Genomic DNA, 26,892 nt, shown 5'->3' with positions numbered 1-26,892 from the left:
ATATGGATTTATTACTGTGGGTGTGTTTGGTTTGAAAATCTCTGTTCTTTCCCCCTAGCCACACTTTGGTTGTTACTGAGAGTTACAAAAGCAGCACTATCTCTATTACCACTTTCACTCAAAAAATTGCTTTTGTTCCTAGAGCAGAATCTCTTGATCACAGCAGTTCCTTAGCATTTCTTTTCTCCTCAGAAATAATCATCCATTTTTTCCCTTTTTAATGCTTGTTGTTTACTTTTTTCCCCCTAGATGATGATGATGAAATCCACATGCTCTGCCAAACTTAATGAGAAAAAAAGAATCTGCTACACCTGGGGCAAGGATCAGTCTGCTGTAATATTCTCAGATCCTCAGTTTCTCAAAACTCCTTCATGTGAAGGCAACCAAACACAGCAGGCAGCAGTGTGTTTGCTCCCCGGTCACAGCAGTGTGCATCAGTCATGAGCCCTTCAGCCTGAGCTGACCAGACGTGCGCTAAGTGAACCTGACATCACAAGGTTGGTAAATCAAACCAGGTTGTTCATTTCCAACAGCTATCAACAGAGGTTTTGCAGTGAGAAATACTGCCCCTATTCCTCCTCCTATTTGCCCCATTCAATTATTTATCTCTTAAGGAAAAAAACCCCAAACTTGGTTTTATAATGCAAGGAGCTGACCTTTGAGACCGGTAAGAGAAAATGTTTGCTTCTGAGTTGTTATTGTGAAGAAAATGAGCAAACCCAGAGATGACCCACTGGGGTTCTGATTTATTTCTTCCTTCCAGTTCAGGTCTTTGGCAGTTGGATGACGTTTTCATGATGTCTCAGAAAAGTCTGAGAGATTAATAAAAAGGCTAATGCTAAAAAAGTGCTTGAAAAGGTAACAGTGGTAGGATGCTGTGAAGATGAAGAAAGGATGCTGGAGGAAGAAAACAGGAAGAAACCTGGAGAATTATGGCAAAGGGGATAAATAGTGAGTAAATGTGATGTTGAAGGAGAAAAGTATTAAATGTCAGTGATGTGTTAGCATGTGTTAGGTGGAACAGCTGATATGCAGCCACCTGTAAAAAAAGTCTGCTGTGGATTATGTTTTCTGTTTTCAGAGCTGAATCTCCTTTATAATTTTTCTGCTCTTATGGAAGTGAGACAGGTTTAAGGTGAAGCTGAGTTCTTAAAAACTACAGCAAGTGGTCAAACTAGTATTGCTTGATAATTCATTACTGTTCACACACATACAACTATGCCCTCCCCCCTCATTTTTGCTGTCTGGCTGAGGCATCACCGGGAGCCATTTCGTGATGGAGGTGAGGCAGTTTCAAGTGTTGCATGCCTATGCCATACACAGGTGTCGTAGTTTGGGCTGGGTGCCCTCTGCTACAGGGGTGTTTCCTGTGTCCAGAAGTCCATCCCAGTGGGTGGACTCAGGAAATTAGGTATTTCTACCATAATCCCTTGCGCCACTATAAATTTTGCGGTGGGGTCTGGCACTTCCTCTTTCCTTCCCTCTCCGAGACTTGGTAACTGGGGGAGAGATCTCCCGGCCATGGGCCTGATTGGGCCCAAGGCCACAGGGGGATGGGCAGTCTCAGGCCTGGCCAGCTGAGACTAGCCCAGCAGAGGGAGGGGGAAGAGGGAGCCCTGGGGGTTTTGGATGCACCCTCAGGTGGGGTTTGGGGTCTTCCTGGGTTTACTTTGGTTTCTTTCTTGTCACCATGTTTCCTTTGGTGCACACTCACTGTTCTCTATTTAAACTCTCCACTACTTTTGCAATCAGTTTGTCTGAGTCGTTATTTCTGCCTGTGGTGGGGAGGGGGTCTGCCCCAACCCATTACAACAGGTCTTGAACTTACTGGAGGTGAGATGTGAAAGCAGAGTCCTGCAGGGGTGATGCTTGTGTTGCACTTTGCTCCAAGATGAGCACGGGAGACTGCAGTGTACTCCTGGTTCTGTTAACTAGGTAGGTATTGATGGGAAGGAGTCTGCTTGATGCCTGCCTGGTTTTTCTGAAGGAGAGCAAATCACTGTGAGAACAAATCTGCAGTCTTGAATTTGACTTCAGCGTTTTTATGTGAAAACACATTTCCTCAAAATTCAAACTTCTGTGTGATTAATGCCTTTTGTTACTACTGGGATCCACTGTAGTTTCTTCCTACATGTGGAGTAGCCATGGTGACCAGCTGCATGTTTGTGCTTGTAATAACTGAAGTCCCAAGCTGTCAACACTTTCCCAATTTCTATCCCTTCATCCCACTTCCCTTAGAAAAGCAAAATGCCCCTTGATGCTCTGTGTTGCAATGGTGGCAGTCATTTATTCTGTGCTTTAGGTTATGCAAACTCCATTTTAATTTTGCAGTGAGCCTTGTATCAATATTATTTTTGTTGTCATGCACATCATTTTTGGTGACAGCTCTGTTTAAAGAAGTTGTAACTCTAACAAGCCATCTGTTAACCTTACACAGAAAGAAAACACTTTTGTCAATTGCTCTAATGAAATCACAAAAATCATTTCCTGATCTCCAGCTGTAGACCAGTCCTCCTATCTTCTGTCAATAGGAGGATATTGAAACATGTGGGAAAATACATGCACACTTTTATCCTGCCCTGCAATATAGTCACAGTGTTGTATTTTCATGCAGCAATTTGTTAATTAGCCAGTGATGTCATAAGGATTTATTTTCCATTAAAAATTCTCTGCAGTGCACAAACTGTTTTGTTCAACATCAGAGAGTTTCCTTATTATAGTCAGGTAGGAAGTCTGGGCACAGGAGCCACAGGAAGACATTTTGAGTTTATGCAAGCCTGATTGGTGAAAATTTTGCTTTTCCAAGTTGAGAAAGTAGAAAGGAAGGAGAAACACTGCAGCTTAGTGAGAGTAAACAAAACTGCAAAACAACTCCACTTTGTGACTTGGGATGAGGTCTCTAGAATGGCTGAACAGAAGTAGCAGAAGGAGTGAATAGAAAAGGCTGGAGTAATGGGAAAGGGGAAAATGAATGGTGAAAACATGCTGGAAGAGCAAGGCTTTGCGAGCTCTTTAGGTGGAAGACATTTATGAGGGAATAAAAGGAAGTCTCATAAATTGCTTATGAGCTGGAAAATCATAGGTCCAAGCAAAGTCTTCAGGGAACCTAAATTTATTGGCACTGTACAGTGCGAGCTGTTCAAGTGGGAAAGTCCCAAAGCCAAATGAAAGGAAAATTTGTCTTTTTCCTCCTCTCGGAGAGGTTTTTGACATCTCCTAAAAGGAGGTGGGAGATAGATGCAGAAGATACTGGTATGGGCTTGCTCTGGAGTGGGGTTGGAGTGGCCCAGTCTGATTCCTGTGGAGCACATGTGTTTGTGGGTACAAGGGACAAACCCAGCAAGAACAGCCAGGTGTAGCCCCAAGGAGCACACTTCTTTCAGCCTTTCTGCTTCTCTAGCCTTTCTGGACACCAGAGCAGGTGGCTGTTGACAGCATCCAGCACTGTGCTGGGGCATCATCTGTGTGAGTGCATCTTGGAGCACACCTTACTCACTTCCCTCTTGACATCAGGGTCTCAGGAATGTTGCTTGCTCTGGATCAAAATAATTTGACAAAAAGTGGTAATGTTGTGAGTTAGAACCTTATCAAAACAGGGGAAAGACATGAAAGGGGTTTGAATTCAGTTCTTGGCTTATCGAAAAGCTTTTTGCATTTAACCACCTTAAGCTTCATAATCCCTTGGTGATGTGATTCAGCAGCAGATCTGGATTAAACATTTTCCACTAGCCAGAAGTGACTGTCTATTCAGCTGTGTTGCACACTCCTCTGCCAGTCTGGTGTTGAGAGCACAGTCACAAATCTGAAGTGGTTTCTTTGGCTGCAGATGAAGAGTGTTGTGTGAAAGCAAATCCTTGTCCAAATGTGGGCTGTCTGCCTCCTCCCAAATGGAGCTGCTCCTGATGGCAGCCTAGGCCTGCCTCTCCTAACACTGCCTTTGATTCTAGATTTGGGTGTGTGCTGGAGATGTTTATGGAAGGAGGAAAGGCAGTTCCTTTGTACTCTGCTACATGTGCTTATGTCATGTATTTGTCATTTGCAAATGACACAGCCTGTATCTACGCAGGTGTCATTTATGGTGTGCTATGCCAGATTGGCCAGCAAATCCCTGATCTCTACTTTTGCCATGTGACTTTTCAGGTGCATTTGCACCTGCCTATCAGAAAATCCACCCTAGAATGAGTTTTCTTAATTGCTTGCTCTAAAAGGGTAAGAGAAAGTGGACAGTACTGCTAAAAGCACAAACTACCTTTGCCCTCTGGAGCAGTTTTCCCATCCATCAAACACAATGTTAATTAAACACAATTTGTTTTGAGTAAAACCAGATTTTAATATAAGCAGGTAAGGCTCCAGGGAGACCTTAGAGCAGCCTTCCAGTACCTGAAAGAGACTGATAAGAAAGCTGGGGAGGAACCTTTTACAAGGGCTTGTAGCGACAGGACAAGGGGCAATGGCTTCGAGCTGGAAGAGGGAAGATTTTAAACTGGAGATTAGGAAGAAATTCTTTACAGTGAAGGTGGTGAAACACTGGAATGGGTTGCCCAGGGAGGTTTCAGGTGCTCCCTCCTGGCAGGCATACAAGGCCAGGTTGGATGAGGCCTTGAGAAAGCTGGGGGTTGGAACTAGATGGTCTTGAAGGACCCTTCCAACCCACACCATTCAATGGATCTATGATTTTGTCCAGGTAGTTTGACAGAAAACAGAAGTTAATTAAGACTCACCCAGAATGAACTTTCCCCCATCTTTTCTTGCTAAAAATTAGTGCTTTTCCATTTACTTTCTACAAGCATTGTGAACAAATGGAAGCTGCAAACTGCACCAAGCTCTACTTGCACAAATGCACCTTCCTTAAATCTTCACTATCTTGTTCTGGTCTTGCTTGCATCTCACTGTCAATATTCAGTCATACGTCTGCTCACAGTTTACCACCCTCATCTTTTACCCATTATCCTGGTCACTGTTCAGCTAATGCATTTAGCCTTGATATTCTTATAATGTATTGTTCTGAAACAAAATTTTGCACCAAGTGTTACTAAAAGCAAAGCCCTCTAATCAGGCAGATGAAACTCATTAGTGTTACGTTTCAAGGAGCCTTTCTTTGATGCAAACTAATTAATTTTGCCCCATTGCAAAATTGTCCTAACTATAATGGGAGCTAAAATCTAATAAGATAAAAGAAACTCAGAGGGGAAAAAACCATCTGTCATGAGAACACAGCAAGATGAACAGCTTTTGCCAGTCTTGGGAAATGATGATGCATTTTCACCTCCCAAGGCTGAACATTTTACAGTTGCTGGTGTCTTTCAAGTTGCTGCTGTGAATTGATGGGTTTACATTGCTTGCTGTTTTTTATCCTTACAGCAGAAAGTAGCTGTGATTTTGAATTTGCTTTGTTCACACTGACCAAACCAAACTCTGACCTCAGTAGTCTGTTTTGCTGTGATGTCAGCAGATAGGGGGTATCTAAAGTGTGCAGACTGAGAATGGTCTTTTGGTCTCGTTTGACTTTGAAACATCGATGGAATGTAACAGAATGTCTGGGAACAAAAATTCTGGTCACATCCCATTTCAAAAAAGCTGACAATAGAGCAAGGAGGTGAAATTGATAGAAAAAGCCTGCTGGAACAGGCAGCCCCAGTGTCTTCTGGCCACATGGCCATTAAACCACATCCCAAAGCGCCATGTCCGCACATTTCTTGAACATCTCTATGGACTGTGCTTCCTGCAGCCTGTTCCAGTGCCTGACCACTCTTGCAGGAAAGAAATTGTTCCTAATATCCAACCTAAACCTCCCCTGGCACAATTTCAGGCCATTTCCTCTCATTCTATCGCTTGACGCCAGGAGAAGGGACTAACCCCACCTCACTCCAACCTCCTTTCAGGGAGTTGTAGGGGGCAATGAGGTCTCCCCTCAGCCTTCTTTTCTCAAGACTAAACACCCACAGCTCCCTCAGCTGCTCCTCACCAGACCTGTTCTCCAGACCCTTCACCTGCTTTCTTGCCCTTCTCTGGACCTGCTCCAGCACCTCCTTCTTGTAGTAAGAAGTTAGTTCTCACTGCAAGAGAATCTTCTTGTTGATTTCCCTTGCTTTCTTCCGCGTTCACTTGTTCCACCTCACTTTGGATGCAAAATATCCTGCTGTTATACCAATTAGACCAAGAGACTGTGGTGAACAAAAGCCTTTAAAGTGTGTAAAATATATTGAAGGCACTCTTTTTGCTTCTTACATTTGACAAATCTAGTGTCAGATAAACTTCCCAACTGAATGTGACCCTGGTAGAGGCTGGTTACCAATGCACACTCATGGTAAGGCTATTGTTAGAAGTGCCTGAAGAGCTCTTTCGCTTTTCTGAGTGGATCAAAGCCTGCCGAACCGCTTTCAGAACTGTGCTTACTCATATCATTAGCAAGTACAAAGCTTTCTCCTTTGTTGGCTTGTTCCACCTCACTTTGAATGCAAAATATGCTGCTGCTGTACTAATGAGGCCAACAGGCTGAGGTTAATACTTAGTCACTTCTCTTATCAGCAGGCTTATTTATGCATTTGACTATTTTGCTTTGTGTTTGCCTGTGATGTGAAAGAGCTGGGTATTTCTTGAGGCTTTTAACTTGAATTGATAATGCAGTAGGAATAGTGCTAACAGGGTGGGTCCTCAAAAAATGGAGTCCACTTCTACTACACTTTCTGCTTAAAGAATGGAGAATTATTGGGACCTGGTAACCCCTCTCTTTGGATCTCAAGTAACTCCAGATGTTGAGAGTGTCTGTTTTCAGAGCTGGTGACTGAGGTTGCCACTGTTGCTCTGTTCTCTTTGCAGGCTTTGTCCTTCGTGTTCAGATTAAACAATTGGCACCCTGTGCTCTGAGCTCTCTGCAGCTCACAGCAATGGCAGCTTTGGTGCCAGAGTTCTCAGCAGGGTCCCTCTTCCCTTGCCAGGGCTTTGGGGCTGATGGCCAAGACTGGTGTGGTGCAGCTTGGTAAAATGAAGTGGCTTAGCCAGCTCTGAGCAGGTTAAAAAAAAAAAAGTTGTAATTCACACTTCTGTACCCACTAACTCCAGACTAGTAGGAGCAAAGAGCTTTGGTTCCCAGACAACAATTTTGTTTGAAATGTAGCTGAAATATTAAATGCATGATACCATATTCCCTGTTGTCTGTGAAAACCCAAAAAACCAAATCAGAGCATGGTTTCCCCCTTGCCCCAGTATGGTCTAACTAACCTTTTGCAACAAGCTTGCAAAGGTTTTGTTAGGAAAAACTAAACCTTGTTTGCTCAGAGCAGGATGTCACTCATGATTTTATTTAGCTTTATGAAGAGAAAACTATTACTTGCCTTGGATGAAAGGACTAATATTATTTCTTTAAACAGTCCAAAGCAAATGTACAAGCAGTGAATGGATTGTTGGCTAGATGTGCTCCAGCAGATTTACACAGGATCTCTGACTTTGCAAAACAAACGTGCTTAAAGGCTATTGATACTACAGGTGGCTGAATCCCACCAAGTGGGTAACTTGCCTGACTGGTTCTTGCCATTTTCATTGGGAAAGGATACTTGTAAATGTTTTCAATAATGGCATAATTTAAATTTTCCTTTTCCTTTTGTTGCTTTATTACCTGCTTCTAAATCAAATGCTTTATTCTTCAGCAACTCTTCAGTACTATGGAGAGCTAGCTGATTGCTAAACCACCCTCATGAAGATGTGGTCCCCTTCCCTGTAGGTGAGTTATTGCACTGAGGCTTCCAGACATTTCTGAGCAATTGCCCTGAGTGCAGTAGATGACACTGTCATAGCCTCATGCTGGTGAAAGGTTGGGTGAATTGCCCTGGGAAGTGCTTGTTGAAAGAATGGTGGTTCACAGAAGAAAGGAGCAAATGGCAGAATTCCCTTGTTGAAAGCCAGGGGTTTCAGATCCATACATTTTTAGAACATTTGAAATTCAGAGCAGCAGTTTTTCAGGCTTCAGTATATGAGGGCATCCACAACACACAAACAGAATAGGAGGAAAATCTATAAAAGCTATACTGTAAACAAAACTGTTTCAAAGGGCTGCATGAGGTTCATCTTTACTACAACTGCCATAGTGCCTGCCTAAGCACCATGTGATTCTTAACAGCATAACTTGTCTGCAGCAGTTAATTAACAAAAAGGCAGAAGGCTGTGATTAGAATTTGCAGTAGACTATTCTGGAGAAAGTAATTATGATTGGAGCAGACTTTAGTATTAAGTGGCATTAAACCTGTTTTGTTCAGGGATTTAACAGTTCATACCTTTTGCTGGAAAAGCTCTGAGTGGCCACAGTGCCTCAGACAAATGCTTCTGGTTGGAAAGGCAGATGGCTGGTCCAAATGAAGCCTGAGTGGTGGCTGAGGAGGTTGAGATCCCAGAAGTGGCATTGTAAAATTGCCTCACTGGAGGTTGGAGTACTTTCTCCTAGCACACAGGGAGAAGGGGTAATTCACCCTGATGACCTTAATGTGATCGTGAAGACTTGAGGACTGACTGATTCCCTCCTTCAGTCTTGCTGTGTTCAGATAGATAATCTTACCTTTCAACAGAAGATTAATATCCCTGCAGATCATTCTCAACCTGCCTTTTCATGGTATTGCTTCATCAGTTGTTGCCAGTTGAATAAAGTCACCTTCAGCCTCTGTCTCCCCCCAACACTAGAGAACTTGGAAGCCCCTGAACTACATTGATTTTTCTTTATTTCTGTCTACTTTTCCCCTCCTCCCTAGGCCAGCTTCCTCAAACTGCCAGTGGTTATAAGACTTGTGCTGTGCCTGGAAAGATGTGCCAGTTTAGTTGAGTCCCTACATATTTTACCTGTGACCCTTGGAGAGCAAACTTTCCAAGACTGGGAGGAAGAGGAGATGTAGGGCAGAAGGTTTAGGTTGTTTTGTTTCACTGACAGTGAAAAATGAGTCCCTTTACTGTATGGCTCTCTAGGGAGGGGAAGATCTGGAGGTGTAACTGTTTTTAATACTTCTCAGCCTAAAAGATTTCCAGAGCATGTATCTATAAATGTGTACCCACAAGTGTCAGCACCATTGCCTGCTTTCAAACTCTGCTGTTGTGCTCCTGCTTTGAAAAATGAAACAGAAGCCCCCCCCAAAAATCAAGGAGAGGAGTCACCTTTGAGTTAGCTGCTGGGAAGCAGGAATGGAATCGTGGCCTATTCTGGAGGCTCTCCAGCAAAGAGCCCAGAAAACATGGGATTTCTCAGTCTGACACCACCCTTGGATATGGAGGCTGCTGAAAAGATTCATGTAGTGAGGAATTATGAGTGAATGCTGCAGCTGAATAGCATGTGTCATAGCCTTCAGGTGGGTACTTTCACAGTTGTTCTGTGCTAGTGACACAGGTTTTGTGGTATCCACACGTAGCAAAGCACTGTCTTGCAGAACGTCATCAGCTTGACCTACTTTTGAGCAGGTCCAGACTTGTACTTGATCCTCAGGTACTGATTAGCTGCCTGGAAGGCTTTGTCTGTATGAGAGGCTATATGTGAGAAATCTCCTGGGGGCTTTATGAGAAATTAATCACTATATTGCCTTATCTCTCATGAGCTAAGAAGAGGCTTATTTCCCTGTGGTATCAGTGCCCAAGGCTGTCTTTGTCCTTCACAGCTCCTTCCTACCTCAAGGTCTGTGTAAAGTTCTGATTTCCCACTGAAAACTTTTGGTCTTACTCCGGCTCAGTGCTCCTTTGCTTGTGCCACCTCCTCCCAGGATGAGCTGAGTAGCACCTGTGCATGTTGCTGTCCTGTTTGCATTGAACTCTGTACCTGATTGCTAGCAGTTTTGCTGTGCCATGTTGCTCTTTTCTGTGGTGAGGGGTCCAAGCCACTGTTCTTAAAGGATAGGGTATGTAGCCAGCTTTTGGGAGAAGGCAGAATTGTCCTGCTCTCTGTGAAAACACAAAGCAGCAGCTGTTCTTGTGACACAGAAACTCTGCAACCCTAAAACTGTGAATATTCAGCTTTTGCATGAACCTTTTGAATAGTTCTCCTGTAAAACCATCTGCAGATTCACAGGAGCTGGAAACCCTGCATGGAAAGAAAGCAAGCAGGCTTCAGTGAGCACCCAGTGAAAATAGGCTGTAATCGAGTCAGTTCATGCTTTGTGGTTCTGCTCTTTCAGACTACAGGGCACTGACTGTGGTGAACAAGCACTTCTTACTAAATCAGTGAATCAGTTTTAATCTGCTCCCCAAAATTCAGGGCACCCTGGTTATCTCTTTATGTAACTAATTAATTTTATATTAGGTTAGATTTCCTTGGCTGCTACTGTACTGCTTGCACTGTATCAGCAGTTATAGACCAAGCTGACCACAGTGTTAGGTATGAGGAATGGGATAACCAGTGTCCCAGAAAGCTCCTGCTCAAATCAGAAATGAGCAGGTGAGGATGAGAGGCAAGGACACTCCTGTCTGTTTATCAGACCTGGGCCTTAGAGGTAGGAAATGCCCTTAAACATGACATAGCTGGGAGCTCAGTTTATATCCCCTCCATGGCTCTTGTGTGCTGTGAAGCTTGTGTGTTTCTGTTGAGATCAGCTTCATCATCTTGTGTCTTAGTGTGGCCTCTTGGAGTGTCTTGTGCCCTTCTCTGCTGGACTTCAGGTACCTGTCAGTGCTAACCAAACCATTGCTTCTAGTAATCTTCTGGGGAGAAAGCAGCCTTTCAGAAGTGCTCGGGTGACTGGCTCTTCTCTGAGCATATCCATAGATCTGGGCTGTAGGGGAGGCTGTCCCTGCTCCTTTAATACTAGGATAATCCTTATGTATGCTTTAAGAATAAACTGGCTTCCCCAATGTCTTATGTGAAAGCTTATATAGAGTCTTTGAAGGAGAGGGAAAGACAGATCTGAGTTAAAGTTAAAAAAAACAGCCAAATAATCCTTCATTCACAGTTAAAGTGACCTGAGCTCAGCTGTCTTCTGATGCCCGAGGAAATGTAGGTGAGAACTGTATCTTGTGTTTTCTTTCAGATTTTATCAAGGATTAGCACAACATTTTGACAGAAAAGAAAGTATGTTGATTTCAACCTGGCTGCTATCAGGAAGTAATGGGAACCCAGCCTGAGCCCATGTTTCTAGATCAGAGATGCTCATCTGCCCAACACAAAATAACCACTCTATGCTCCCTTGCATAACTGAAGCCTCCAAGGGATTATGTTCCTAGTGAACATTTTGGCTTCTCCTGCTGTGTGCCACAAATCCCCTTATCTCTGACCTGAGAGGAGACAGTGAGGAGTGGGCTTACTGGAGTCTAAAAACCACAATCGTTTCTAAAACATAAACATATGTCTAGATCTACACAGAAAATAAATGTAGTTATTCTTCCTGTCTGTAAATGAGTTTTTTAAAAACTGTGATGTGCTCCAATTTAGTTTTACAGCAGCAAATACATTGTTATTTTCAGTGAAGAAATCAATTCCCCTCCTGCTGTTTTCACTTTGAGACTACAACTTCCACTGCACACTTCTGCAGCAGCCTTCTAGAGCATTTAGGTGAGCTCCTTGCTGCGTCCAGAGGTTCCTGTAGCTCAGCCATCACCTTGCAGGCAAGTTTGCTTATTTACCCTCTGCTGTGGACTCAGCCCTCACCACCACATTTATTATAGAATCATAGGTTGGAAAAGACCTTTAAGATCATCAAGTCCAACCATTATCAGTTTGCTTTCCTTTTCCCACAGGCATCATACTTATCAATACCTACTGAAGGCTTCCTTGCTTTCTGCAACTAACTGAAAGAAGGTTGGAAGGAGGTGATGTCGATCTCCTCTCCTTAGTATCAAGTGATAGAGCAAAAGGAAAGTGGCTTAAGTTGTGTCAGGGAAGGTTTAAGTTGGAGATTAAGAACACTTTATTTTCCTGAAAGAGTGGCAAGACATTGGAAAAGGCTGCCCAGGGAGGTGGTGGAGTTGCTGTTCCTGAAGGTGTTCAAGGAAAGTGTGGACGTGACTCTTTGACCCATAGTTTAGTGGCAGTTGAACTCAATGATCTTAAAGATCTTTTCCAACCTTAGTGATTCTATGATTCTGTGATTTGCGAGGAGCAGGCACATGTTGGGAGAAGACTTTTTGGACACATGGAAGTAGATAAACCCCCTCGATTCAGATGCTCGCTCCCCAAAGCCACAGAGTTACCCACAAAATGTCAGTCTTCTATGACCCTCTTTCACCTTCTGAGAGCGGGGGGCAGGGAGATAAAGCACCTCTGGGCGGTTTTCAGCGGGTTGTTTCGGTGGGCTGGTGCCGCACCTGAGCGCCCTGCTCCGCACGCAGCGTTTGAATAAAGAGTTTTCCGTGGGTGTTCTGAGCGGGTCTGACCGACCCCTTCCTCAGCGGGGCCGGGCAGCGCTTCCCCCGCCTCCCTCCCTCCTTTTCGCCGCCTCCACCCCCGCGGAGATCGATTACGGGCGCTTCTCGCCCCTCCATAAAGCGGCGCGGCTGCGGGTGCCGGGCGCTGCTGATCGCTGCCCGCCCCGGCCCGGCCATGCAGCCCCTGCCCCGCCGCGGCGGCTCGCTGGAAGCGCACGGCCCGCGGGATAGCGCCGGCCAGGTGAGGGCTGCGGGACGGGGCAGCGGGACGGACCCGGGCCTGTGGAACGTGTCACAGCTCGGCCGCCTCGCTATTGCGGTTCTTGGAGCGGTGGGTTTGGGATGAAACGGGGGCCTTTGGCCCCAGCTCCTTCGAGAGGTAACTGCCCGGGGATGCAGGTCCTCTGGCATCGGTGAGAGCACCCTGCGCTGGTTATGCTTCTGTTTCTGGACAGAAAAGGGGGGAAAAGTGGGAAAAATCATAATGCAAGCAGATGAAATTGAGGTAGAACAAAAGTAACTTCTGGGGAATCATTGCTTAGGAGACAGTATGGTATAGTTCAGAAACATCCACTCCTGGATAATTGTTTCATGTTGTAGCGGGGATGTGCTTTAGTACATCAGCAAAGAGGACGTCATCAGGTCCAGAGAAGAGTAATTGCATCTAGAAAAGGGCAGCAAAACTGGTAAAGTGTGTGGAGAGCAAGTCTTGTGAGGAGCGGATATGGGAACTGGGAATCTTCAGCCTGGATAAAAAGAGGCTGAGGGGAGACCTTCTGGCTCTCTGTAACTCCCTGAAAGGAGGTTGGAGCCAGGTGGGAAGTCAGTCTCTTTTCCCTAGTAACAAATGATAGAATGAAGAAAAACGATCTCGAGTTGCAGTAGGAGAGTTTTACATTGAGTATTAGAAGAATCAGGATTTCTTCAATGAAAGGGTTCTCAAACACTCGAATAGGCTCGCCAGGCAGCTGGTTGAATCCCTACCCCTAGAGGTGTTTCAGAGGCACGGATGTAGTTCAGCACCAGCCCTGGTAGAGTTAGGGGATGGTTGCACTCGATGATCCTAAAGGGTTTTTTCTAACTGAAGTGATTCTGTAACTCTAAGATCAATGAAATCAGTGCTTTTGTGTGGGCTGGAGTTTATAAAGTCAGCAAAATCCCTTGTGGAAACCATGCCAACTGTAACAGAGTAAAGTTTCACTGAAGATTGTTTTGCCAGATCCCTCAGAAGCCAGGTACGCTGTCCAGCACAGCTTTCAGTTTGGTGTCTGAGAACCAAAGCTAAAGATTTAGTTTAGATATTTGGGGTGGCTGAAAATTTTCCTTGTAATGTGATATCTAGTCACAGTCATTTGCAAGATGATGTCTTCATCCTTCCCTACTATGAACTGTGTCAGAAGGACAGTGAGAAAGTAAGCAGCTACCTAGAGGAAGGAGGATTTAAAATGGATGTCGAGACCTTTTACCAAGTACAATTAATGTCAATCTGTATCAAATACATTTTGTGATTAATGGTTTTTTAATTCAGTTTATGGTTCTAAAATGTAATTTGCTTTTGATTAGTATATTTGGATAATTTTAACTCTTGGCTATCCATTAACATAAAGAATTAAAGCACAAACTATGTGCCCTCAAATATCTATCTCACAGAGAATATGCTTTGGGGAGGGTTAGAAAGGGAAGGTGATTGCTGTGGGCTCCAAAAGGAGTTCTCTGTAACCAGAATACACCTAAGTATCTACCTCAAAAAGGGCTTTTTTGTATCCCTGTGTTTGTGTATTTTTGTAAAGACTTGAGTCAGGTAGATGGAAAATCATTTAATGATTCATGTAATTAATAACAAGTATCAGTGCAATATTCATTCCCCCCCTCACCCTCCAAAAAAGCCCAGATGTGATACCATGCAATGCAAAAGCGTCTGGTTTGACTAGAGCTGAATTACTCATACGAAGGGATGAAAGTGAAGTTGTACCTGTTGGAGGAGATAAATTGGTTTTTTCTTAGGGTTTTCTCTTCTTGTCTTGTGCCAAAATGATTGCTGCATTAATGCAGACCTGCTTTTGGTCCATTTTTTTAACTGAAAGCCAAAGGTGAGTGTTGGTTTGTGGTTCAAGATGTAAGTGGGATGCATTTGGCACTACAGGCACCTGCATTTCTCTTTTGCAGCTCTTTCAAATTCCTAAGTTAGAGGTAATTTTTAGAACTTAGTGTAAGAACATGCTGTGTTTTGTTGTACCTTCTTCACTGGTCTCTTAAACATGCTGGTTTATAAATGTTGTCACCCGATCCTAAACATGTTAGTTGACACAGCAAAGTGCAAAGTCAGAAATTAGTCTTCCACGCCTGTATTTTGTCCTAGCTGTGCCCCTTACAATATTGCATGCAGCTATGCCAGATCTCGTAAGCTGATCTTAAGTCAGTGATCCTGAATCAAGAATCAAACCAGCATGCTGTGTTATGAGCCTTATATATAACCCAGACCAAGAGTCTTCAAAGACCACCACTGAACTGCTTGTAGTGGAGACTTCTTTGCATCCACCTTCTTCCACAGCAGTACCATCTGAACAGGATTTGGCTTGCTTGAGTGATAGTCTCTGCAGTTTGAGGAAACAGCAAATAACCCATATGTAATCTTTGAGCTATCAGCATTTTCTTTTCTGCTTGGCATATCCGTGCTCAGTGTTTACTCACGGCTCTTGTGATCCTGACCCGATGCTCATTGAAGTGAGCTGTCAAATGTGCAGGCTGCTCAGCAGAACCTACATTGGGCCCTGTCACCCACTTTCAGCAGACAATTTGATGTCTGGATTCAAACTGATGTAGATCAGTGGCTTTGCTGGATCAGAAACAATGTGATGGACTGACACTGTTTTCCAGGCTCATCATGTTGTGACAGCTTGTTAGAGGTGGGGACTCAATCAGAAATCCAGATACTTCCATTAGCATCCGTGGGCTTGGAGCAAGACCTCTTCTGTGGAATACTACCTCGGCTCCCCAAAGAGCTCGTATCCAGTAACCTGCTTGGTACCTTCCTTGGAACAGCATTGGATCTGCCACCTTCTAAACCACACAATTTAAAATTAAACTAATTATTTTATTAGGCAGATTACATGGTTAATCTGAAAGATAATTTGGAATGTTTTGATTAAAGACAAAATCTGTATTCTTAAACCTACCTGTTGTGGATAGAAATAGGTAGTTGTTCCGCATTATCCATTTTAAAGAGGTTAACCCTGGAGAGACTGTAGAAAGGAATCAATGGAACTGCTGCATTTTGATTGCATTTTTCCATTCCTGATAACATCACCAGATAATCATATCTTTAAAAGCTGTGTCATCAAAAAATAATTCCAAGTGGCAATAATGTACCTTCTTTTTCCTCTCCTCTTTCTCACTAACTGCTTTAGAGACCACGCTGGTTTTATTTGTGAGAGGTTTGAAGACATGAGACACAACCTCTGCTTCTAAGCCCTGTGGGTTTTCTTCAGTTTGTGTTTTCCACATTCTTAATTGTTTTGATATTAAACCTGTTTATGGGCTGGCTATGTGTAGCTAAGAATATGGTCTGTATTTTCAGTTCAGTTGGAAGTGTGACCACTAGCAAAGTACAAAACCTTGTGGGCCTGCAGTGTTGGATGCCTGAAATTTGTTGTATGTGATTTGGGTGATCACGATCAGGGTTTGGCATGTGAATTAGGGGACCTGACAGATGGAATAGCTTGGTTGTGGTGGGTCAGAATGGGCCTGTCTCTATAGTCACCAGATTCTGATCTGCACAGTATTTTAACTCCTTAAGTTTTGGCTCTGTTTTCTGTGAAAGCAGTACTTTACAGTTACGTAGCAGGAGAAGGGCAATGATTTTTCAGTTCTGATCTACTGCTGCTGGCACCTTTCTTTTTGTGGGTGATCAGTCAAAGCACAAGATTGCCCCGTTATTACCTGTTACATCTGTTTGTTTGCATTTAGTTAAATAAGTCAAATTACATGATGATTGAAGATAATAAAGAGAATGAAGACCATGCATCTGAAAGAGGAAGAACAGCCATCATCTTTTCATTGAAAAATGAAATTGGAGGACTTGTAAAAGCATTGAAACTCTTTCAGGTATGTGGTAATCACATTGCTACAGCAACTTGGTATTTTTAAATTGTAAGTTTTGGAACACACTAGAATTTATTACATCTAATTATGAAGGATGTGATTCCTAACCTGGCTTCCACTTTTGCACCCAGAATTACCCACAAAAGCAAATTTATGTCTCAAATTAGATGCTTCACAGGACATACCACTTGCATATCACAGGACTGAGCGAGCTTTGCCTTTTCTCCTCATGCAGAGAGAATTATCACTCATTTCTGCTGCATGCAAGAGGTGGGTCTGAAGCTCCTGTCAGTGGCAGGTAGACATTGAGGTTGCTGACCCGTGCTGGTTGAGTCCAGTGCCCTTGTCACCCTGTTTAGGCAGACTGAGGGTCACAGGGGAACTTCAACTACACAACCACACTCCTTTGATTGCTGGGTCGGTGTGGCGCAAGGCATATGTATGGTGCCACTGTGCTCCATCATCTGGACCTGCATGGCTTAGCCTGGGGTTTTCTCTGTGTTCCTGATATAAGACATATGATTAAATAATTTTTAAAATAAAAGTGAAAATTTCCCCCTGAAAACTCCTGCTTTTAAATCCCTTGCTTGCTTGTGAGATAATTATATGGTGACTTGATCGGCATTTTGGTGAATTCCCCAGACCCTGTTGCTAATCAGCTTCCTATGGGAGGAATGAAAGAAAAAGGTCTATGAATTAAAACCCCCTGGCTGTGTTGTTCTGTGCTTTCTGAATGTAAATGAAATAGAAAGAACACTGGTTCTCTTTCATTTTCTTTGAATGGGAGGCTTTTTAAAATCAAACCATTTCCCCTCCTTGAATAAGCAAATTACTGTCAGGAGATCCAGCTAACTGAAAGAGCTTCACAAAGGTGGTGAATAATCTGTGACAGCAGCATATTTATTTGAAGACCAAATTATAATTTTCAGTCAATTGTTATAAGTCAATCTGTTCAAAACCATTACTTCTTACAAACCAGGAGAAGCATGTAAATCTGGTACACATTGAGTCACGGAAGTCCAAGAGACGAAATTCTGAGTTTGAGATCTTTGTGGACTGTGACAGTGACAGGGAACAACTGAACGAGATCTTCCAGCTTCTGAAATCCCATGTCAGTGTTGTCTCTGTGAACCCAACAGAGCATTTCACTGTCCAGGGCAATGGTGAGTACAGAAGGCAGTTCTGATGAAAATGCACTTCTCAGTGTCTTGGCTTGAAATCCTTTTATGGTGCTGACATCTGCATTGGTGGTGTGTTTTCAGTCAGTAGCTACCAGGTTTATGTTTCTGTGTTGTGACTGTGTGTGGTTTGGCTAATACAAACAGGCCTGTTTTGGCTGGTGCCACCTAGGAATACAGCCTGGTTTAGGCTGGTGCAGATTGCAGGTCTGTTGTCTGTGCTCTTGTCCCTTCTCAGTACAGCACAAGAGGATTTGATGGGAGACACTGCACCTACAGAGGCCAGCGCAGGCTGGTGTGCAGGCAAGGCCTAAGTACTGGGCTTGCCTGGGGACTGTACACCATGATGGCAGAGGTGTAATACTGACAGATTGCAGTTCAGATGATGGTGGGAGCAGGGGATGGATGCTTCAGTTCCCTTCTGCAGCTCTTGATTTAGGTTTTGTTTGTTTGTTTGTTTTTGGTGTTTTGGATTTTTTAAATCACTTTTCATGCTAACTGATTACTTAAAGGTCTGCCTTTTACCTTTGGGATACTTCACATCCTGTTTTCCTTTGCTTCTAGATAAAGAGAGGCCTGAAGTTCAGGGCAGCAGGGAGTCAGTCCCATGTATTTCTAATTCACTGTGTTTGGCACAGGCTGGTAGGTAGGGGAAGGTGAGACCTGGTGTTCTTGGATAAAACCAGCTTACTTTAGCCCGTGGTAAGGGGAATTTTAATCTAAACACTCCTTGTGTTCTTGTAAAGAAAACTGAAGACCATCAGGACAGAAAAGCAGTGTAATAACTGCTCTGCCAAGAGCCTGACTAAAAACTCTCTTAGGCTATAAAAAATCCCAAGTTGTCAGTAGCAAAATTGTTATGAAGCATCTGTTTGAGGCTGCAGGGCCTCCTCTTCCTCTTAACACAGAAACCTCTCAGCAAAGATGGATACTTCTGAGGTACATAACTACAGAGCAATGTTTGTTTTCTGTGTTCAGGGACAGGAGGACTCAAACCTGCTCCCACCCTGCCCAGTGTCCACCAGCAGGTCACTTCTCTACTCCCTTGCACACTTTGTACCCTGGAAGATTCTCAGCAGAATGCAGGAGGAGGCCCTGTTTCGGTGGGAGCTTCTAGGTGCTGTTCAAACCCTAGAACAGTTAAGGGCCACAGAAACCCCCTATTAACTGTTTCCTCCCCAGGATGCTTTGGAGCTGGCTGTGCCTCTGTAGGCAGACTGTGGCAGTGACAGAGGAGGAAGTGTGAGCTGGAGGCTAGTCCCAGATAGGCAGTGAACTCCCTTGTCTTATTCATGCCCTTTTAATTTATAGATGTCGCTTGTAACCACCATAGCCATACTTGAAAGTAGCGTTTCCTCCCTCAGCATGCTGGGCGTTATTAATAACTTTGTGGATCCCATGCATTCCCTAGACATGGAGAATGTGCCCTGGTTTCCAAAGAAGATCTCAGATTTGGATAAATGTGCAAACCGAGTGCTGATGTATGGGTCCGATTTGGATGCTGACCATCCAGTAAGTATTTTTGTCCTCCCCACACCCAGTGCTAGTGGAAGCATGCTTTGTGCAGCTTACTTTATAAAACTGCAGCTTTTTTCTTCTCCCTTTCCTTCCCCTCAGTGGCGCTTCTGTGGGTCTGAGCACTTTCCCTTGGCGGGTTTCATGTCTTTTTCCTAGTTCAGGCAAGGCTGTCTCTGAATTCAGTCCCTGTGCCTTTCTGCAAGCCTTACTTGAGTGAGGGCATGAAAGCTCCAGATCTGGGCCCTGAGTGCTCACATATAAATTATAAAAGCTGTTATGAGGCTGGCTGAGTTCCTCCTCTTTCTTTTTTCACTCTAACTGGTACTTGGGCAGTGCAAATGGACTGTTTGTTCTGTAATTTACAATAATCAAGCAAGTAAACAAAGTGTGTGTAATACTAATATGACTAAAATTATTATCTATGGAATATATAGCTGCATGCATAAACCCACCAATTGTTACTTTTAATTGGAGTATTTGCTTAATTCCCAGTTATTAAACATTTCAGACTAAAGCTATGAGGTTCCTGCCCTGTCCTCAGAGCATACTTCTGTATTTCCCAGCTGAAGAAATGTCAAGTGTCTTGTTTTAATTACTTTATTCGCTACACTTTAGAAACTCCTTTGACTTTGTTTGTCTCCTTCCCCTGCCAGGGTTTCAAAGACAATGTCTATCGCAAGAGACGAAAGTATTTTGCAGACTTGGCTATGAACTACAAACAGTAAGTTTGACTTCTTCCAAAATAAGCCCTTCTGAGTGCCTTGAAACAACAGCAGAGTGGACTGACAGGACCTCACCTTCCCAGGGCTAAGGCTGTGGTTGCTCAGCCATTATGGCTGATCCTCAGATGGCCAGTGATGCCTGCATGGGCTTCCTGCAGCGTGGTGCATTTGGACTCTGCGGTCTCTTCATGCTTCTCTGGAAATGGGTGCATAAAAGGAAGAGGGTGGAGAATGCACGTTGTAAGGCTGCCTGTGCCCAGATGTACTGACTGGGCTAGGGCAGACTGGTCTCCTTTGTGAAGGAGAGGGAGTGGAGGCAAAGCCCAGTATATAGCCCACTGACCACTGAATGTAAACTCTGGGCAAATGTTAATACTTGAATTTTCTTTCTGGGTTCAAGCTCGTGCATGTGATGTGTAGATAAGAAGTTTTCTGTGAAAAGAAACTTGAACAGCTTCTGCCTGTAAGAGATGCTGCTTGTGGGAGGGAGCTCTTAAAATTTCAGGAATTTTATGGCCCAATACTGTGAATTCTTTCTAAATGTGAGTTTCCTGTTGCTGTTGCCTGCTTGATTGCAGACGCCAAGTTCCTCAACTGGAAATGTCCTAGAAATGGTGGGTGTCAGGTGCTCTTTTGCAGTGTTAATGCAGCTGGTTACCTCAGCACAGAGGCCATTACTGTTAACATGTTGTGAACAGAGATTCCCTAGGGAAAGCATTTGCCATGCTGGTAGTGGAAGCTCAGTGTGACACTCCTGTAGCTTTCAGTGGGCTGTGGGTTGCACACTTGCTATAATCCACTCTAATCAATATCCTGAGGGCTGATTAGGAGAGATAGACTACAATGTTCAAACAATGTTCAAACAGATTATTGTCTTCCTACACAGAAGCATGATTTTTACCTAATGCTTATATTTAGCTGCTTCTGTGCAATGTACTTCAGATAATTATCTTTTCCTAAAACAAATCAGTGTTATTCTCATCATTAAACACCTAAGAAACTGTTTACAGCTTCATGCTCCAGTGAGGTCAATGCAAAGAGTCCTGCCACATGATTTAGGTGGAAAAGAGAGCAAGCCCTTGGACTAAAAGCTTTCCAGAGCATAGAGCAGATCTCACAGTGTATGTGACGGTGCCTAATGTGCCCTGACCAGGTACCACGGCTGTATAGACATTAAATAATAATAGCAGGTAAATGAGTCATCCCTTAGCAGCTATTTGCTAAGGAATGTCCTTTCTTCTTCTCCTTGTAGTGGTGATCCAATTCCCAAAATTGAATTCACTGAGGAGGAGATCAAGACCTGGGGGACTGTGTACCGAGAGCTTAATGAGCTTTACCCAACTCATGCCTGTAGAGAGTACCTTAAAAACTTACCCTTGCTCACCAAGTACTGTGGGTACAGGGAAGACAATATCCCCCAGCTGGAAGATGTGTCCCGCTTCCTGAAAGGTAAGCTGCTAATGTTCTTGCACAAAAAGGAACTGAGCTCCTTTGAAAATCACGCTGCTCTCTTCAGGGCGAAAGGAAACATCCTTGTTTACTTTTCCTTGTATTCATTCTGGTCCTTTAAGAGACCTTGTGGCCATGCATGTTTTAATGTATTGCATCTTCATTATATACAAACTGTGACTTTTGAGGGGAAATGCCTCTAAAGAGATTGTTAGGATTGACTAAAGAGAGACCTCACTGTGTTGTGTTGGCCTCAGACATGATACTGTAGGAAATCTGACGCAGGTAGGGATATTTTTACTAAGTGTTTGTCATTCTCAAGTTTATGACTTATTTTGCTATTCATGCCCCATTTTCCCATGTGCTCTTGAGCCAAAGTAGAGCCAACTTTTCCTTGAGTTGCAGCAGGAGAGGTGACAGCGTTGTGCAGTTCTACACTAAACTGATGTGTAATTCCTCCATTGCTTTTCAGAGCGCACAGGTTTCACCATTCGCCCTGTTGCTGGATATCTGTCACCCCGAGACTTCTTGGCAGGCTTAGCCTTCAGAGTTTTTCACTGCACTCAGTATGTTAGACACAGCTCGGATCCTCTCTACACACCAGAGCCGTGAGTCATTTAATCCTGGGGTAAAACTGGAGAAGGGAGTGAGTCTTGAATCTCGCTGCCCAGAGCCAAGCTATTTAGAAACATTTCAAGAGCACCAGCAAAAAACCTTTTATTTTTAAGGTGTTGAAGACTCAGCCTTCATGCTGAATGTAATGAAATGAAATTTTATCATGCTCATGTGCTGCCTTCATAGGTATGGCATGTTATTGGGGAGGTCTTAGTGACGTCATTGTGCACAGCTGGTTTAATATTCAATTGCCTTATAAATGTGGAGCTCAGATCTTAATTTTAGTCAGCTTCATTTCAAAGTCTGAGTTTATGTACTTACATAGAGCTACTGTGACCTGATTAGTTGTTTCCAGATAAACATGAAGGAATATATTTGCTGTTGGATATTTTGAATGTTAAATGTCATTTGGATATTACACGGGTGCTGCTTTTTCACTCTCCTACAAATGCAGCTCTTGGGATTTCTTGTTTTGTTTCTTTTTCCAGTGATACATGCCATGAGCTCTTAGGTCACGTCCCTCTTTTGGCTGAACCCAGTTTTGCTCAGTTCTCCCAGGAAATTGGTCTTGCATCACTTGGGGCATCAGATGAGGCTGTCCAAAAACTGGCCACAGTGAGTGTTTGAGTGCTTTGCGCTTTGCTAGGCTGATACCTGTCCATGGAATGAATCTCAAACTTCATGTTTGCATTAGTCACAGCAGCTGCTGGACCTCTGTGTGTGTTTCACTGGTCCTTGGCTTTTAGAGCATGTAAGAATTCTCCATGCTAGGAAAAAAAGTACCTTTCAAGGTTGATATGATTCATATTTTTTTTTCATTTGGCTGTCAAGTAAGGGAACAAATTCTGGTGGTATATCACTTACTCTGTATTGAAATTCTGTGGTGTGTTTCTTCCAAAGAAAATCGTGATTCAATTATGTTAAAAGTAATCTTTCTCTCTCACAGAGATCCTCTCTATTCAGTGTTTCTTTTCCACTGAAGAGGTCTTGTCATGACAGTATTTCTCCAAACAGATTTACATCACAATATTCCTATTGACATGAAGAGCTTCTAGCCTTGTGGGGTGATCTATAATATCAATCTTTCTTATGAGAAACCCTATGGTTCTTTGTCCTTCCATTCTGGCTTCCCTCCTCTTTAAGTATCTGAGAAAGATAACCAAGTGATGACTGTCTGGTATTTCACTCTTTGACATTACAATACAAATGCCTTCATCTAGTTCACCACAGCGTCCCATCTAGCTCACACCACCATCTTTGCTGAAGGCTGAATTATTTCACTCCCTTCTCTCTTTCAGTGCTACTTCTTCACTGTAGAGTTTGGCTTGTGCAAGCAAGAGGGACAGCTACGAGTGTATGGGGCTGGCTTGCTCTCTTCTATTAGTGAGCTCAAGGTAAGACTGTATTTACTGCTTAGCTGTCTCTTTTCTTTGTTTCTACCTGACTATGATTGTCACTGTTTCGCCCTGGTTTTTTTTATGAAGTATAATTCTAAAGACCTTTTTTCAAAGACTCACTAGATACCCACTAGACTTTAAGATATTCACTCTGGCAATAGTTACTGGACAGTCTGCTTTCGGATATATGCTGAGCAGTTGCTATGTCTTTTGCAGGAAGCATTAGTTGACTGGGATGTCTTTATGTTAGGGTCCAAGTAACTATTTTCACAATAAAGATCTTCTGGTTTAAACAGATTCTGAAAATACTGCTCTTATTTACATGTGAGCCTTCTGTCTGGGGGACTGACCGTTTTGAGTTATTCTATTTGTTGATCTTGAACAGTAGTTCAAGATTAAGCAGCATCTTAAGCAGCAATGCACTAAATATGGTCTCACTTACTATTTTTATTTTATTCTATTGACTACCTCATGTCATCTTCCTTGTGGATTCTTTGGGTGGTGATGTTCCTCTGACACATAACACGTTGCATTACCAGCACTCTATTTCTGGGAGTGCCAGAGTCAAGCCTTTTGATCCAAAGGTCGTCTGCAAGCAAGAATGCCTCATTACAACTTTCCAGGAGGTTTACTATGTTTCTGAAAGCTTTGAAGAAGCAAAGGAAAAGATGAGGTACAGATTTGTTCCTATTGTATAAAAGCAGGTTTGATTTCATGCACCTCTCAGTAGCAGAACCACATCCTTTTATCACTGTTCTAAAATTATCTTTCATGGGATTGGACAGCCAAGAATAATATTGGCCTGGTCTTCCAGGGACTAGGTGAGAAAGTTGAATTATGTAACAATTATAACTGTCTTTAAGAAAGTGAGTAGTTTAGAAATGTGGTTATTGATACTGACTGCATACAGAGGATGCACTTGTTCTTGGTTTGTAACTCTCTCTCTTTTTTAACTTCACTAGGGAGTTTGCAAAAACCATCAAGCGGCCCTTTGGGGTGAAGTACAACCCTTACACTCAAAGCCTGCAGCTCCTGAAAGACACCAAGAGCATTGCCAGCGTGGTGAATGAGCTGCGGCATGAGCTGGACATTGTCAGCGATGCCCTCAGCAAGATGGGCAAGCAGCTGGAGGTTTAACGCTCTTGTCAGCAGTGTGGTGCAGTCGGCAACTCCTTTCTTTTCCCTGCTGATTTCTCTCTAGGCATTTAATGTGTTGCATGCAGAGCTCTCTCCTTTACAAATGGAAGAGTGAATGGCCCATAGGACAACAACTTTATCTTGTTTCTCTGTGTAAAGTCCCTTACAGAATATATTCCTCCATCCCCCTTGGATTAAAAAATAGCCTGGAGCTGCGTTTGAGAAGCTGACGGGGGAATAGAGAAATTGCTAGACTGGAGAAAAGTGTGGTCTGGGGATCAAAGCTGGGATAAGATGCTGGAAAAGGTGGCTTATGAGGCAATAAGGGAATGATTTGCCGTAAGGAAATGTCTGTTTCTGACTGGTAGTCTGTGCTACTAATTTTACAGCATTGCAGTCTTGATAGCATAGAAGCTATAGTAATCGCTGCTTCTATGTCTGTGCTACTGAGTTCAAAACTTGAATGATTACAGCACAGGCATCAGGACACCCATAGCTGGAGGTTCCTCATAATACTAAGGGTTCAAATCTTGCTTTCAACCGGATCGTCCCTGCCCCCAAAGAACTGCACATCTTCTGTTTGGCATGCTTCTAGCGTAAGGCAAGAGATACAGAGCTGCTGCACAAAATCCTATTTTTGTTTATTTTAAGAGAGTTGCTGTAGGCTCAGGGAGTCAGGATGTTTGTTGCTTTCCTTGATATTGCACCTGAGGGAAGGCCTTAAAGAAACTGCTATTTGCCTTTTTCCTGATCGAATTAATTTAGCAAGAAAATAGAGCAAGCCATCTGGTGTTGACTTAGCACAAAGGCTAAAATAATTTCCAAATTACAATTTAATATTCAAAATAGTTTAATTTGCTCTAAAATGACACCAAAGTTTGACATAACAGCCAAAGTTCATAGTCCAGTTGTCTTTCTGTAAGAGTAAGTCTCCTGTTGATTGCTTGGTCACTTTATTGACCTGCACAAAGATAAGTTTGCTTTCTTCTTTACTAGCCCTTCCACACCTTCATTCCCTAACAAGCAAATGATGACCAAAAGGCCTAAGCATTTTGTAGGAACTCTGTGGCTACGAATGGAACAAACTGATTTGTAGTGTAAAGTATGTCTCATTCCAAAGAGCACTTTACAAGAGGTGGGAATCAGTGTCCTGCTGAATTGTTTGTATCACATAGTAACAACACTATTTCAGGGCTCTGTAGTTTCATGCATCCTGCATAGCTATACAACGCTGTGCTGGCTGCTGTTTTCTCCCAGCCCTGCCAGTGAAATGGGTACAGGACACAATACATCTGAGTGAAGATCTGTGATATGCAGGGTGTATTTAATAGCACACTAGGCACTGAGCTTATCGGGAAATCCAGAATTCGCAGCTATCAGAGTTGCTGGAAAAATGGGCCAAAATCATAAGTACACTGGAGATGCTAATCCAGGATTTTGAGAACTTGAAAGGACTTTCATGAACCTCTGTGCTTGGAAATCAGTTTGAGTTTCATGTGTTTTCTAATAGGCCACACAGGCAATTGCTGACCCAATCTTTCCAAGCATAATCACTGTTTAATGTAAGTCTGGATCATTTTTTTCCCTGTGACTATTAATCCACTCCAACTTTATTTTTTGAAGAACATTTAAGACATAGAAATGCAGTCTACAGCATTTATGGCTTACATTATACACTGAGATAGATTTTAGGAGCTTTGTCTGTTTGAAGAACCCTTCTTATTGCTGAGTAGTAAGGGAGGATTTATTTCATCTGCTTCTGTGGGAGCAGTAAATATTCAGCCACATTTTAAAAACCCTTGCGATTGCTATGTTGGTGACATATAGGTAGATCTGTGTTACTTCAAATAATTGAACTGTGTGCAAACATTTCAAGTAGGAAACCTTATTCTTGATAAATTGGTACATAATTTTCAATACTTTGGAAAAACAGCAATTGTATCTTTATTTGCATTTGTGCAGCAAATAAACCCACTTAACTGCTAAAAGTAATAGAGAAAATGCATTTCCATGGCATCAGTAACATCTATGTTTGGCTTCACACATCCAAATCTTCTTGTTATGTATAACTGTAATAATTTAAATATTTTAAACTGTCGTGGAGGCTTTAAACGTCAGTTAAATAAATGACTTGTTGGTAATCACTGGAAGCAAAACCTCCTTTACTTAAGCACTGCAGTAACAAACACAAAGCACCCAGGCTTTAGGCGTTTGTTACTGTGACTGCGATATTCCATGCATGTAACTTAATTCCTTTCTGAAGTGTGTTTGAGTGACTTGTTTTCCTTGCGCTTTTTGAAGACTTAAGTGTTTTTTCCCCTCTTGAAACGGGTGTTGAGGAAGGTCCACAGGCCCTGACCTCGGCAGGTGCTCCCCTGCCCTCTGTGGGGCTCTTGTCAGAGCCAGCAGGACCAGGCACTTCGAGCTTTGAGGGTTTTCATTGCAGCGGCA

The 26,892-nt window shown here is 43.1% G+C and overlaps 1 protein-coding gene across 4 annotated transcripts; it reads left to right on the top strand.

Moving 5' to 3' along the window:
- The first annotated feature begins 255 nt into the window (after positions 1-255).
- TPH1 (tryptophan hydroxylase 1) lies at positions 256-26,592 on the top strand. 4 transcript variants are annotated; one of them, XM_054171854.1, is made up of 12 exons: positions 256-497; positions 769-951; positions 16,291-16,428; positions 17,405-17,588; positions 19,015-19,115; positions 19,775-19,842; positions 21,096-21,292; positions 21,765-21,900; positions 22,396-22,522; positions 23,206-23,301; positions 23,844-23,977; positions 24,267-26,592. In XM_054171854.1, the coding sequence occupies exons 3-12, from the start codon at positions 16,309-16,311 to the stop codon at positions 24,439-24,441; spliced, it is 1,338 nt and encodes a 445-aa protein (XP_054027829.1). In that variant the 5' UTR covers positions 256-497; positions 769-951; positions 16,291-16,308; the 3' UTR covers positions 24,442-26,592. The 4 variants fall into 4 exon arrangements, with proteins under 4 accessions (XP_054027829.1, XP_054027827.1, XP_054027828.1 ...); XM_054171852.1 differs by having other exon boundaries at positions 764-951; XM_054171853.1 differs by lacking the exon at positions 256-497 and having other exon boundaries at positions 733-951.
- Positions 26,593-26,892: the final 300 nt, after the last annotated feature.

This window comes from Dryobates pubescens, chromosome 22 (genome assembly GCF_014839835.1).
Source record: "Dryobates pubescens isolate bDryPub1 chromosome 22, bDryPub1.pri, whole genome shotgun sequence".
NCBI classification, from domain to species: Eukaryota; Metazoa; Chordata; class Aves; order Piciformes; family Picidae; genus Dryobates; species Dryobates pubescens.
The sequence above is the reverse complement of the archived record's forward strand: the minus strand, read 5'-3'. Positions and strand labels throughout refer to the sequence as shown.